Source organism: Pongo pygmaeus, chromosome 9 (genome assembly GCF_028885625.2).
Source record: "Pongo pygmaeus isolate AG05252 chromosome 9, NHGRI_mPonPyg2-v2.0_pri, whole genome shotgun sequence".
NCBI lineage: Eukaryota > Metazoa > Chordata > Mammalia > Primates > Hominidae > Pongo > Pongo pygmaeus.
In genome coordinates this window covers 107,720,585-107,735,990 of record NC_072382.2, presented here as the reverse complement: position 1 = coordinate 107,735,990, position 15,406 = coordinate 107,720,585, and the positions used below count along the sequence as shown (strand labels likewise).

At 34.5% G+C, this 15,406-nt stretch overlaps 1 protein-coding gene across 1 annotated transcript in view; it reads right to left on the bottom strand.

The window, feature by feature from the left end:
- Window positions 1–3,353: 3,353 nt before the first annotated feature.
- The window catches only part of AASDHPPT (aminoadipate-semialdehyde dehydrogenase-phosphopantetheinyl transferase), a 20,995-nt gene continuing 8,942 nt past the window's right edge, over window positions 3,354–15,406 (bottom strand). Inside the window, exons 3-6 of the mRNA XM_054438202.2 lie at window positions 11,429–11,550; window positions 10,626–10,787; window positions 7,440–7,511; window positions 3,354–5,315 (exon numbers count right to left, since the gene is read on the bottom strand). Coding sequence (XP_054294177.1) covers window positions 5,151–5,315; window positions 7,440–7,511; window positions 10,626–10,787; window positions 11,429–11,550 — 521 coding nt within the window. The 3' untranslated portion in view covers window positions 3,354–5,150. The remainder of the gene's footprint in view (window positions 5,316–7,439; window positions 7,512–10,625; window positions 10,788–11,428; window positions 11,551–15,406) is intronic.

The following is a 15,406-nucleotide window of genomic DNA, read 5'->3' as shown; positions in this document are numbered from 1 at the left end:
TGGCTCCAGCCATTACTAGTGATGATGTGAGCAATTGCGACATCATCACTTGCCACCAATGATAAGCATCCATTTTCCCTGACAAGGAAGTGATTTGTATACACATCAAATATGTGAGCAATCCAATTCCAGAATTCCACTTTTCCAGGACTACTCATGGTACAAATTACTGTATTATTCAGGGTTGTAGCAGGAAACAGATGGCACAACCAAAAGTAATGATCAAAGAGGGTGTAGGCAAGAATAACAGAAATCTATGAGAGATGGTGCAGCAGCTTAGGCTAAGCAAGAGCAAGATCTTTCTACTCCTAAAATGAAAAGGCAGGGAAAAGTGGTTCCTGAACCTGTGAGATCTATATAATGGAGAAGGCTATGTCAGAAGCTGTGATGCTGAGGAACACAGTTATTTCCAAGCCACTGCAGGGCAGGAAGGCAAGTGGATAATCATCCTATTTCCCTTTCTACCTAGTCTTCTGCTAATACCCTCCCCCACCTCTACTTGCAAAACCCGATCAAGGAAAAGACAGCCTGGCCAATAAGGTACATAGAAGTCAGCTTCCTGGGGTACTGAAGGGTGAAAGATAGTGGATTTAGAGGGGAAAAGAACAACTAGTTTAGCAGGCTTCTTGCTGGAAAAAGCATAAAGAGCTTTAAAGGGTACTAAGTAACAACCGAAAACACTCATGGAACTATCGGGACCATCAAATTTATGGGATTTCACTTGCTTATTGCTGAAGGCTTCTAGGATAGTAAAAAAGTGGTCTTACACCTTCAACATGGTCAGTCCCCTAAAGGTGACCTGCAGAGGGGTATACCACACCAAGATTTGGGCTCTACTGCTTAAGTACTCAACAAATATTACTTTTTTCCCCTTATAATGCTGGCTCCTTTCCAATTTTTTTTTCATTCAAAAATGACCCTAAAAGTAAAGAACAGCAACTATGTACTCGTGGGCAGGAAAATTCCTCTGAAGCCCCACACCCTTTTTACTTAAAATACAGACAAATTTGCATGCTACTTACAATGTCTGTAATACTTTTATTATGAAAAGATTCTTTCCAAAATTTCAGATAAAATGAATGCCTCTAGATGACCAACTGCTATCTTTTGATGAGTTACTACCAACACACCAGTGCCTACTCCTAAGTATGTATACTCCTTGAGAAGTATGGGCTTAAGTGAGCTCAATTATTCTGACACTGTTGCTACTTCTAAGTAGCACACAAAGAGATTCCATCCTAATGATTCAATCCTAATAGGGAAATGTAAGATTTAATCACAAAACACTATACATACAAATAGTAAACGCATAAGAGCATAAAATTACAAATATTGGAGATTATCCCTGGAAAGGGAAAGATGAACGGGTGGTAACTGGGGGGCAGGAAGTCTTTAGCTGCATTTGTTTTATTCCTGAAATAAGATGAAAAAAGATCTGAAGCAAATATGGCAAAATGCCAACATGTGCTAAACCTAGGTGTTGGTTACACGCCGTTATTTCATGGAATAAGCAAAAGCTACATATAAAGGCCTCTTCTTCCCTGCCCCAGGATTGCTGGTTGTTAAATATTTACCAGCACACCACTAAGTCTAGTGGTTGACTGAGGTTCTGGATCTAAAGATCTGAGCCTAACTCTGATCAAATAACAAGCTTCAGTATTCAATGAATATATAACCTTTAGTAAGTTGTTCAAGAACTCAGTAACTTACTTTCCCCATCAATACAACTCCATAGAGTTATAAGAATTAAATAGCCTGATACATGAGTGCTTAAGATGCAAAATAGCTTCTAATATAAACACCATAAGACATACACAGCAGTTACCTGACATTAACTGATAAACTGGAAATACATCCAAAGACCTTTGCCAATCTCAAATTCACAAATACTATGAAGGTATATTTATTTCCCCCATAAAAATGAAATCCATCATTCATTAGCTCTCTTCATATCCTCTTTAAAAGTACTGATACTTGGAGTTGTTTTCAGAATATTTTTGACCAAAGATATATTTGCGTATGTGTATTTATAAATCTATTTGGTACTCAAGTTAAGATGGTAATAGTTCCACTAGTGAGGAGCTGTTGAGTTACTCAAACCTAACTGGTTTTTGAGTTTCAGATTCTGAATAGGTTAACAATTCTAATTTTGATAGTGAAAAATTTAATTGAAAATTTATCCAAATCTTTTCAATTTCTGAGTCTGAAATGGAAGAGACACAAATATACAGATTCATTTTAAAAATCAATTTATGAGAGTTCCTATGCAGGAAACACATTAACAGAGACCAATAAAGCCATACGTTGGTCAGTATGTTATAATTGGACCCAGCAGACATGAGTATGAGGCAGCATGTGCCAGCCCAGCACAAAACTCAGCAAAATACAGCATCAAATACTTGGAAAAAGTGGATATAAATACAGCATTAACAAAGAGCTTCATGTGGAGGTGGATAGGATAATGGGTTTAAGAAACAACTAGATCCCTATACCACTCTGCATAGGAGGACTGTCCCTTCCTCTTACAAGTCGCAAAAAATGTAACGCCTATGCCCACTTTGTTCTCAAAAAGCTATTCCACATGAATGGAGTAAATCTAAGATGTGAGAGATAGCAAATGGGGAAACAGGGAATCCAACACAGGGGAGACAATCCCCAGGATCATGGTAAAGGAGATCCCAGGATTACAGCTGTACACCAGCTATAGAAGGCACAAAGTCCAACTTGGACAAAGCAGATTGCTCTAGGAGTGATTTTTTAAAAGATGAAAGAAACTGATGGAATAATTGTTATGTTTGAACATATAGAGAAGATATTCATACATATGGTAGAAATCTATGCAGTCAATTAACTAAAGGAAATAAAAAATTAGTAGTATGGTAAGGATAATACATCACTCAGCTGTACACAGCAGTTACATAATCTCGGTAATGTACATATATCCTTAGTGTAATCACAGTCAACAATGTAAACATTGAATTATTATGTTGGGAGAAGAAAAGGGGATAAAAAGGGAATGTGTAATGCTGGGAAGCAGAAGACGAAAGCTTTATTTTGAGAATCAAAGAAACAATGCCTAAAATTTAAAAATCAAGTAAAAGCAATATAAGCATGTCATTTGGAGACATGGTAATAAATAACAAAAAAAATAACATCTAAAAGAGTTGAAAGGGCTGGCCCTGGAGACAGGAAATGGAAGAAGTCAGAGTAGTGGTCTTTTTCCTTAGGAAAAAAAAATCTTACAGATCTATTCAATTTTTTAAAGCTGTGTACACATGAAACTTTGATTAAAAGTAACAGAAAAACTAAAAACTAAAAAACACAAATCCAACACAGTGTCAGGCTCACAGAAATTCCATAATAAATGTTCATTTTTTTATTATTATAATGACAAGACAAAGTTTTTCATATCACCATTACACTCATGCTAGGGATAACAATACTTCCTCTATTATAAATGCTACTTGACCTTTATTTACTATGCTTGGCATAACTGGGCATGCTTAATAAAATAAAAAATATATACAAAACATTCAACTTTTTTTTTCTAACTAATCAAAGTACCTAATTTTATACAATTTGCACACTTTTAATGTTAGTAACAGAAACAATGAAATTATTTTACTTCTTGATACTTAAAGAGTTTAACTCCAAGACATGCACTACAACCACATTAATAGATTTTTGTCATCAATATGATGGTCCTGGCATCTTATATATTATGTTCACACTTTAAATTAAGTACTACTTGCTAAAACGAAAACAGGTAAAGATAATGAACAGACAGTTCACGTTAAGAGGAATATGAAAAGCCAATAACAACACTGACATATCAACCTTATTTGTAATGAAAGAAATACAAATTTTAAAAGTGACATACCATTTTTTAATTATATTGGCAAAAATTAAATCAAAAAGAATACCTACAATTGACCAAGGAGTATTCTGGCGGGGGGAGGGAAGTCACATACATACAGTACTAATTAGAGGGGTAAATTGTACAATTAAAGCCCTGTGAACCAGTCAAACCCATCATTCCACTTTTAGAAACTTTCTCAAGGACATAATTAAGCATGTAACTCAAAATGTACAAGGACATTCACTCTGCTACTGCTTGTAGTAATAAACTGCAGACAATCAAAATGTCTAACACAGAAAAAAGTGAGTAAATTATGGCAAACCTTTCTTATGGGAAGGCAGTGGGCTTCCAATTCCATTCTTCACACCTAGCTTAGCTTCTTTCTTTTCAACAGAGTCTACTTCTAACAGAGACTAAAAATGTCAGACATTGCCTTTCTCTGTAACCTGATCTAAGTCAATGGAAACTGAGGGGAAATCTTCTGGAGGCTTTTGTTAAAAGTCTTCCTCATGGATAAAACAAATGAGAGATGAAATGGCCTTTTCTGCCTTTGAGATACAATTTTACAAAGATGTAAAACTGGAAATTATAGCAGCAGCTCTTGTGATCGAGAGGTGGAATAGCCTAAGACAAAACAAACCAACTGAGGTCAAGGCAAAAAAAGTGTGTCTTTAATGACACCCCTGAACCCTGTGTTATGTCAAACAATTTCCTAGGTTACTTAGGCCAATTATATTTGGACACTGTTACCTCTGGCCAAAAGCATCCTAACTTGTATTAGCTATACAACAGAGTACGTTAGAACCACAAAAAGTTATGTTACAGAGGTATATTTATGAACAGTAGATGTGCAGTTAAAAAAAATTTACAAAACAGTATGTGTCCATGTTTTTAAAAAATCAAATATGTCAATATGGATTCATTTGCCAAGAAAAAGGTCTGAAAAGATACTCAAGGTTTTAAGAGTAGTTATCTTTGAAAGACAGCATTTAAATGTTTCCTTTTGCTTATGTGCATTTTCTATTTTTTTCTACAGTTAGCATGTATTACTTTAAGATTCTGCCATCCTTCCTATCAATTCAATACAATTTAGGAAAGAAAGAGGTAAACATGTATTCCAGTGAGCTATCTTGAACCAGAAGTCTGCTTTTTTTCTTTTTAAATTGAAAAAGCTTCTGTTCTTTAAAAAAACTTTTGTGAAATAAAATTTGATACTAAACAAGCATTTATTTTTCAGTGAATACGGAAGATTACAAACAGTTTTCATTTCCCTTTGTTACTCAGGGAATCATCATGACTTTGTACCATTTCGTATTGGAATTTCTTCTGTGAAGCAAAAACAGTCCCAAAATGAAGGATCTTCAGGTGTCATGGGAACAGCAGATGATATTAAATCATTAAAGTTGAGAATAGTAAATTGCCTCTGGGTTGGTTTGGAATCATCCTGAGATGGAACCTAAAAGAGAAATGCAGATTACCTTATTGTTATATTGCATGTTAATCTTATGATCAATTTCATAATCATGAAAATAAGTAAGACCAACTTACATTTCAGTAGTATTAAATGACAACATAGTAGGATTCCTAGAACACTGTTTTTATTTCTTATATTAGTGTTGCCAATACAACAAATCAAAAAAAAATGAAATAGAAAACCTGATTCTTGAACTTTTTTATATAACAAAAACCTGTGGTATTTAACACGTAGATTTACTGGGCCCCACATCCAAAAAGTGTGACTACACATAAGTTAGAAGGGATATCAAAATCTGTAATTTTAACGAGCGGTCAGGTTATTTTGATAGAGGTGAGTGAGAAAGTGAACTTTTGTGAAATACTACTCTAAAAGGTGGGTCTGATAAAACTGCCATAACTATACAGAGATGTATACTTCTTTAGGAAATTATTTATTCAATATTAAATTTAAACTGTATCTTACTCTCTGAGATAGAGCCCCTGTTCACAATTGAACCCCTCTTTAATATTCTACACATCTAGTATAAATAGTACTTGGGTTTTGTATAGCGCTTTAACAAGTCAAGGTCCAGTACTTATTTTATATGACTGGTCTCATAGCTATGTTGTGATACGGTTATCTCAATTTTATGGATGGAGAATCTGAGGCTCAGGAAGAGCAAACAATTCAAACAATTTGTCCAAGCTCAAAACATAGGTTAAATGGTCGATGTGGGCCTGGAACCCAATTTTGTGAACTGTACTCTAGTCTTCCCAATATGCCACTGTTGCCTGAACAGGCTCTATCCAGGGAAACAAAAAGTACTGAATATGCAAATGTTTCAACAATTATAAAGCTCTATGAAAACAAAAGGTATTTTTGCAGGGAGTGTGAAGCTGAGATTTAAAAACAGAAGGACCAGTAACCTGGGTCAGAACATCTTCAGATAATAGGTGTCAATTTTAACATGCCATCCCTTTTTAAGGAAGATAATCTATGGAGAATTCGTAATCCTTTGATTAATCTATCAAAGGTATGGTGTGTTGCCTGAGCGACTTTTGTGGAAGTAACGATGCATATATATTGATCATGCTACATTCTTTCATGTTGATTTAAATGATTTTTAAATGATTCCATTTAAAAATAATGGAATGCATGTAGCTTTCATTAAAACATATGTTTTCCTTAAATAAATACTTCTGCAGAATCACAATTATATGAAAACTAAGAGTCTTTGACCCTAAGTTATTCCCTCGCTTGCTTACCAGATAATAGGATAAGAAAGTATAAAAACATTGTGGCTGAAGAATTGAAACTGATGGTATGCCACAATATGACACAAGGTCTCTTACATGTTTGACACTGTAACTTTGGGAATAATTCAGGATATTACTTTAAAAGGAGGAGTGGATTCAATTTGCAAGGTAATTCCGTTACTCATCAACCTTCAACGTGGTACTCTTACATTCAACACAACCCCAATTCACCAAGAAATAAACTACTGTTAAGATGACTAAGATAACCTTGAATGTCTATTGGAAATATGAGTAGTATGATAGTACTACCACATTGTTCGTTATTTTTTGTTGTTGTAATAGTTCAGCGTATATGAATGTGAAGAAGCGGGTAACAATTTTTTTTTTTTTTTTTTTTTGAGACGGAGTTTCGCTCTTGTTTCCCAGGCTGGAGTGCAATGGCGCGATCTTGGTGCACTGCAACCTCCACCTCCCAGGTTCAAGCGATTCTCCTGTCTCAGCCTCCTGAGTAGCTGGGATTACAGGCGCCCGCCACCACACCTGGCTAATTTTGTATTTTTAGTAGAGATGGGGTTTCTCCATGTTGGTCAGGCTGGTCTGGAACTCCTGACCTCAGGTGATCTGCCTGCCTCGGCCTCCCAAGGTGCTGGGATTACAGGTGTGAGCCACCATGCCCAGCTGCTTTTTAAAAATGTTTCTACAAAATCCCTAGTGATCTTAATATTTGCTAATAAAAAGTACTACTATATCTATAATCTTAAAAAAACTCTCTAAACTGATATAAGGTAAATGACTATTTCCATCAATAAAGAGCAAACTTAACATTGATTCATGCTATTTAGAAAAAAGAGAAATTCTAAAATCTTACATCCTGATGTCTAGATCCATCGGGTTTCCTAAGAGCTACTGCAACAAAATGGTGCTCATCTATTTTGCTTTCCTGAAAGATAAAAGGTAGATAAATATAGATTATAAAATATGTAAACCTAGATGGAGTTTTGTTTACATTTTCTAAATCTCATTCTCTCTCTCTCTATATATATACACATACATGTACACTCACAGACGGGCATATATATATTTCCCCACCTCCGCTAAACCACTTTAGAAGTTACATACATGCTGGCCCTTTACTCTTAAATATTTCAACATGTATTTCCTAGTAGGCACATTCTCTTACATAATCACAGCAGTTAATAACGTCAGTAAGTTTAACATTGAAACACTTTATTAGCTGTATTCCAAATTCTGTGAATTAATCCAAAAATGTCTTTTGTGGCATATCCCTCCTCCAGAACAGGAGCCCAGTAATGGGCAAGCAGCGACAAGTATTGCATTCAGTTGTCATGTCTTGTTAGCCTTTCTTTTGTTTTTTATGACATTAACGTTTTAAAGTACAAATTCCCCCAAATCTGCTTTTTATTAATAAAATATTGCTCATTTGGGGTTTGTTTGATATTTCTTAATGAGTGGATTTAGGTTATGCATTCTCAACCAGAATACTACACAGGTGATGTGCCCTATCTAGAGGTACTTGACAGCTATCTGTCCTTCACTGGTGATGTTAGTATGTATAATAAAGTACAAGGTTAAAAAAAAAAAAATCAAGTTGCAACACTGGTATGTAAGCATTTAGTTAACTACATACTATCATGTATGAAAAATCATGGTGGAAATTTATAGGTAAAACATAATCAATATGCAATTTTCTATTTTCCCCTACATATGAGACAAAGGGGAAGGGGGCTTTAAAATGTAATATATATTGAAGCAGTTACCAGAAAAAATTATAAACACTTAAAAGCTGAACAAACTTGTCGCTGAAAAACCACTTTACTAAAGCATTCTTCCATAAAACATCAGAAGAAACTACAATTAGAAATAGTACTTAAGGAGCTTTCATTTTTTATCTTCTTCTTCCTATCTTCATACCTTCAGGTGCCCAAGTCAGCAAAAAGTGAAATTCAGTAAGGATAAATTTAAGATATGTTTAAAGAGGAAAAATATAAGACTAAATATCAGAAGATTTACTATATCAAAGTTATTACAAACTAAGTTTGCTATATAGCCCTGTTCTGTTTTCTCTTTAAACAAACAAGAAAAAAGTAACTGGAATGTACAAATTTAAAAATACCTAAAATAATTTTTCATAAATTTAGCATATAAGATATAGTTCTTATATGTATTGAATATTTCAGTAAATAAGAATCATGCTTAATGTACAATGAGAGGTGTATGTACACTAACAATTGATAGTTGGACACTAAAGAATGTTAACTAACGGATATAGTGATATACTGTTTTGAACCTTTCATTTTTTAAAATTTTTTGTAGAGGCAGTATCTCGGCCTCCCAAAGTGTTGGGATGACAAGCATGAACACCACATCTGGTCCTTAGCAGTTATTGACCCAGCTCTCTTTTTCAAAATGCTTTCTGTCCTTGGATACCAACACTACTCTCTTATACCATTTTGGTCATTCTTTATCAGTTTTCTCCACAAATTCACCTTCGAATATTAGTATAGATGCTCCTCGACTCACAATGATGTTACATCCCAATAAACCCACTGTAAGAAAATATGGTTACATGGAAAATGCACTTAATATACTTAACCTACCAAACATCATAGCATAGCACAGCCTACCTTAAATGTGCTCAGAATACTTACATCAGCCTACAGCGGGCGAAATCATCTAACACAAAGCCTCATTTATAATAAAATGCTGAATAGCTCATGTAATTTATTGAATATTGTACTGAAAATGAAAAAAGGAATGGTTGCATGGGTTCTGCAAATATGAATTCTACTGAATGCATTATCACTTTCATACTGTCATAAAGTCAAAAAAAGTTGAACCATTATAAATTGGGGACCATATATATTCTCAGGGCTCTATTCCAGGCCTTACTTCGAACTTCTTGTGGTTTCAATTTCCACTTCTCTCTTCATAGATTCAATATATAGCTGCTCCTTAGGTAATCTCACAGTTCCAACTTCAAATCCATGGTTTCAACTACCATTGACATAATGGTTATACTTATAACCATTACAATTATATTTTTTTTCCTCTAGCCCAGCCCTCCATTCCATTCACCTATCTGACATCTTCACTTAGATGTCTGGTATCTCAACTTAACATCTCATTTATTTTCTAGTATTCAGTATCTCAACAGATGATCTTGTAAGTCGGAGAACTGCTCTACAGCCCATTTGCTGGACAAAAGTAGGATCAATCACAGTATAATGACTGGTCTGGAGATAAACAACTAGCCCAAGCTAGGCCAGGGAGTCCCTTCTCTCGGATTTTTGGGCTTGGAAAAGAAAGTGAGTTTACCAGTTTGTTTAGGTTTTTAAACTGTAAATTGTTTGTAAACTGTTACATGCAACAGTATGTTACATGCAAGAGCCATGTTTTCTGTCATGCAGACCAGAGAGGCTGAGAAAGCTGGTGTACAGAATGAGAAACACAGGTGGGAGAAAACTGAAGCCAAAATGTAGAGAAAGGCAAAAGTAGGAGACAAAAAGAGCTCTGAATATTTCATCCCCTAATTCTAGCTAATACTGGGGACAGTTACTGAATCACTCTAGTAACCTATAATACTGTTTTGTGGAGTTTTTTGCTTAGTGTGTGTTGGCTTCTCTCACTAGCAACCAGAAACTGCCAGTGACAGAAACAAAATACAGTAAGAAACCAAAATATTTAACTTGATCAATACCTTGCAGGATCTACCAGCCTGATCTGGAATCTCTCTTAAATACCCTCATTATGGCCCAGCCAAAGTGGCTGCGTTTGGCTGTTCATACATGCAAAGCTCCTTGTCAGAGCCTCTTTTCCTTTCCCATTCTGAACTCACAATGACACATCTTTCAACATCTTTCAAGTATTAGTATAAATGTTACATGCTCTCATAGTAGCCCTGATTTTACTTTCAGAGCAGCAGGACTGGATTCAGTTGCGTCCAAATTCAGTGACTAGCCTACCCAAATTAATCACACATACATGCATAAAAAATAGAAACTCTTAGTTTTAACAATTCTAATAAATTTCTTACCTCAAATGCCCATTCTTTTTCTTCCTCTCCATCCAGGAATAAACGTGTTTCTTTATAAACTTGGCCTATATCCAAGTTTAATGGAGATAGATCAAATTCAAGCCGCTGCAATTCAAATCCTAGTCCAACACCAATGGCTTTTATGAAGCTTTCTTTAAGTGCCTAAGATACAGAAAGACATTTTATCTTAGAATTTAGGGGACAAAAAGTTTTCATAGAATCTACAAGCCCAAAAGATAGGGAGTTTCAACACTATACTACATTACGGCTATATAGCTATAAGCTTTTTAAAAAAAAAAAAAAAAACCCTTACAGCATGAAAACAAACCATCCATATGATCTTAGGGCAAATCATTTAAGCTCTCTGTGCCTGTATCCCCTCCTATGTAACCTGCGATGATAACAATACCTTCCTCATAGGGATGTTATGTACATTAAATTAACTAACTTAGAGCTTGAAGTAATGTCTTCTGGCATGTAGTATATATTATCAGTGTTTGTTATATAGGACCTCATGTGTATTAGTTCCGTTATGACAGAAAACATTATTTATAAATGGTAATGTTTTGTTTTAGCTTTAAGTAGTACTTTCTAACTGAGCATTACATATAGGTTAAATTTTCTTAAAATGAAATGTCATTATAATGTAATATTGTATGCATAAAAACCACAAAATTCTCAAGCAATCACCCATTTACTTCAAGCACTGTTTGGACACTACTGGGTAACCAAGGACTCTGATTTTAAGTGAAGATAATGGAATCATTATAGACTTTTGCTTTCAAAATTAGAAAGAATTATACCCAATTCCTATAAAACATATCCAGCTGAGTCCATTCATCCTTAAAGCTTCTGATTGTTTCCCATTCTTTGTTGGTAAACTTTCTTTTCATAATATGAAAGAATTCTGGAATTGAACCACGACCTGCCAATTAAGGAAATAAAAAATTAAACAGCAGTTCTCTTAAAAAATAAAAAGTTGCTCTATTACTAAAACTGTTCAAGACAGCACCCCCCAAAGATCTAAAGGGCAACCATACTTTTGAATACATTTAAAATAATCCTAAACAAAATCTCAGCACGTCAAAGCAAGTTGAAAATTAAGAGTAAACACACTATGACAAGCAGTGGTTAGCCCAGAAATATAAGAGTAGTTTAACAGGAATTGGTGATATTCTGTAAATTATTAATTAAGCAGGAAAACCATATGGTTGTATCAATATATGCCCCAAAAAGTTTAGATAAAATTTAGCAGCCAAAGCTGTTATAAGTTTTAAATAACAGGAAATTTCTTATATAAAAGGATACTTATCAGAAGCCCAATTAAAATACTCCTAAAGTAGAGCCATATTATTCTAAAGTTTTATTTTGTTATGTGACAGAGAAAAAAAGGGAATGATTCTTTTATTACAATTTTTGGAAAATTAGCAGAAAGCTGAAAACTGTTCTTTTATTCTATGTTATTGCCACGGCTAAAAAATTAATACTTACCTTCTTCAAAATGTTTTCCAACTTGTTTTCTAATATGACTTCTTCAAATAAAAAAGATTTTCATTACTCTTTCGTGGTTGCAGTTGCAAAATAAGCTCATTTTAAAAAACTTGAAACATATCTTTAGTGCCATTATTTCATAGATAACAAAATATTACATAGCATTCTAAAAATAAATGACAAAAGACACAACTCAAAGGATCTAATTCCCAGAACCAAGGGATAAGATACATGTTAAAATTCATGGTAGGCCTCTGGTACTGAATTTTCCAAAACATTAAAATTATGTGTTTGTGTGTCTTTACCACCAAGCACGAACTTTCTACCATCATTCATTTTATATAAATATGCATAATATGTATAAATATTTACACAAATATATATTCAACTAATATTAAAAATAAATTGATCACTGTTCTTGCCTTTTATACTTACAGCCTAATGGGCCTATCAGAGAGCCTGTTCCAAGGTAGGTGAACCACAAACATTTACTAAGTGTATACATGAATATTAACTATTATATGGTAAATTACTTCCTAAATATTCTTCTGCCCTGTACCCTTAGTTCATTATTACATTATTTTCCAGAAAACCTTTTGAAGGTAATCCCTTTGTGGATTCTGTTAATATGGGCTTACTCCAATTCCCACTTCTAAAATAACCAAATCCAAAATCTGACATTCTCAAATGATTAACACAATTCTTATGATAGCTGATACCACACTCTCTATGGGCATTTCTTATGTAAATAAATATGTGGAGAAAAAAGATGTTGAAGATGTTGAACGACCCCTTCTTAATACTTCGCTGGCATTTAATCACTAATTCTCGCTATAAGAATTCAACAATTAGAATTCCATTATGATCACTCACTAAAAGCATACAAGTGCTAGGTACCACGAACCGCATGATGAGAAAAACAGACATGGTCCTTATCTTCACAGAGAGTTTACAGTTTCTCCTGCAGTAACCAAATACGTTTCCCACATTCATCTCAAGGGTAGAATATATTAAAAATCGGTTCCGTCATGAAATATTTATGATTCTCCCAGTACCCCCGCTTCAAGAGTCAAAATAGTCTCCTCCTAGTTCCTCAGGAAGTATTTCTGCCGATCCTGTTGCTGATATGTGGTACTATGGATCAAAATAAGAATCCTCATTCATTTTCAGGCACTGAAATATTAAATTGTGATCTTAAGAGTTCAATGGCAAGAAATTCTTACCCCTTTTGGGGCCATGGATCCCTTTGTTGTCTGGTGTTTACTCCTCAACACCTTCCTGAGACTAACATTAATAGAAGCCCCTCAATAAAAAGTGTTTTGTTCAATGCATCAATAGTACATACTGGCTTGATAAGTAACATCTTAAACAACACCTTAAAGAAAGTAAAGACAGAAAGCTTCTGAAGTAACTAAAGTAAATCTGGAAATTTTAAACATTGGGAACACTATATCTACAAAAATCATAAACTGTTTCTTGTTGAATGGATTTTGGCACAAACAGCATATGTAACAATAATGGGAGGAATAAACTATCTTTGGTTTGGAAGCCTGCGTTATATATTTTGAGTGAAACTGTAGTTTTAACAGATTAATGTCCAAAAAATCTGCATTTAAAAAGACACGCATTTTGTCATCTATAGTGTCATTTTGCTTGCTGCTTTCTTCAAATTTTATTTTTATAACCTCCAAGAAGCCTTCTGATTTTTAACTAAATAAGATGGGGCAATCAAGGAAAAAAATTTAAATAAGCTTGCTATTAAAAAACCGATGAACATAAAAGGCAATCAATCTGGCACAATCACTAGAAAGCAATCACATAACTCATTATGTACAGCCAAAAAATATCCGATACGAGTGTATTTTCATATACTTTAGAGCATCTTATTTAGTCCACAAAATAAAAAATTTGACAGCAATACGAAAAGGTGATTTCGTAAATATTCGGCCAAAGCACAGCAGCGCCACACTGTGGCACTATGGTGGATATACAGTGGGCAAATATTCTGTTAAGTATTAAATACAGTTTACCTAGGAAAGTGGAAGAAAGAAAAATCGGCAGGAAGAACAGTGAATTTGTCCCTTAAACTATTTGAAGACAGCATAATTACTGGACATACATGTTGGCAAGTTCTAATAATACCATTACATACACAGAGAATCATTAGTCAAATTTAGAAAAACCTGATCTTCCATCTTATAGCTTGATCATTAGGGAGAGAGCAGTGTTAGATATTGTATTCTGCAATGATTAACTAATCAAGACCACACAGCAACTAATGTTTTATTTTAAACACAGTAGTAACATACAGCAAAATCATTTAGATCCAATGCTTTGAGCAACAATTTCAGGCCTATGAAAAAAAATCCAGAAACTCAGGGCCTACCTACATTAATCCCTCTCCAAAACAAGGTCACCAATATGCATATACAAATATATATATATAACAGTATCTCAGCTTTTAGGAAAATGGGCTGGTCATTTTTGAGGGAAGTGGAAGGGAGTTAAGCAATACCCATCTACGTGCTTGCTTCAAAGTACCAAAATTTAGCCTTAGATAATAAATCATATTAGAAATTCTAATAGTTTCACTTTCTAAGTACTGAACTGTATATAATAGAATTATATATAATTTTGCTTCTATGAGAAGTGACAGTCTTCTAAGATATGAGTTAGTATGTACACCGTAATGCTTGACTTATCAGCTCATTTGTCCAGGAACTTATCCAGACACAAACCTAGAATAACACAAAAATATCTGAGCTGCCAATATAGGTTTCGCAAACTACATGCACAAAGTCTCTTGCATGTTACTATTAAAGGATGTATTTAAGCCCTCAATCAGTGGAGTACAGCAGAAAAAGCACTAGACTGAAATAACGTCAACCTAGGTTTGTGACTCACCATTTAGGCAGTCCTAAACTTCAGTTGCTCTTACATTGTTTACCAACACATATAGGTATTAACACACAGAGGCAAGAAACAGGCTGATAGAGCTGGACCTACTGGGCTGCAAAAGTTATCCTTTCAGAAAGAACTCCAGAGAAATGAAGAAAAGGACCAAGAGGACAGAGCATGAAGCCTTTTATTTTCAGGCTTTGAAACCTAATGAATTTACTCTGCTGGGTTTGGAACATGTTTGAGAACCATGACCCCTTTTTACTTCAAACTTCTTTTTGGAATGGGAATGTCTATCCTATGCCTCGCCTACCACTGAATTTTAGAAGACTTGTTTTCTGCTTTCACAAGTCCACAGATGGAGAGGAATTTTGCCCCAAGAAGGATCATAC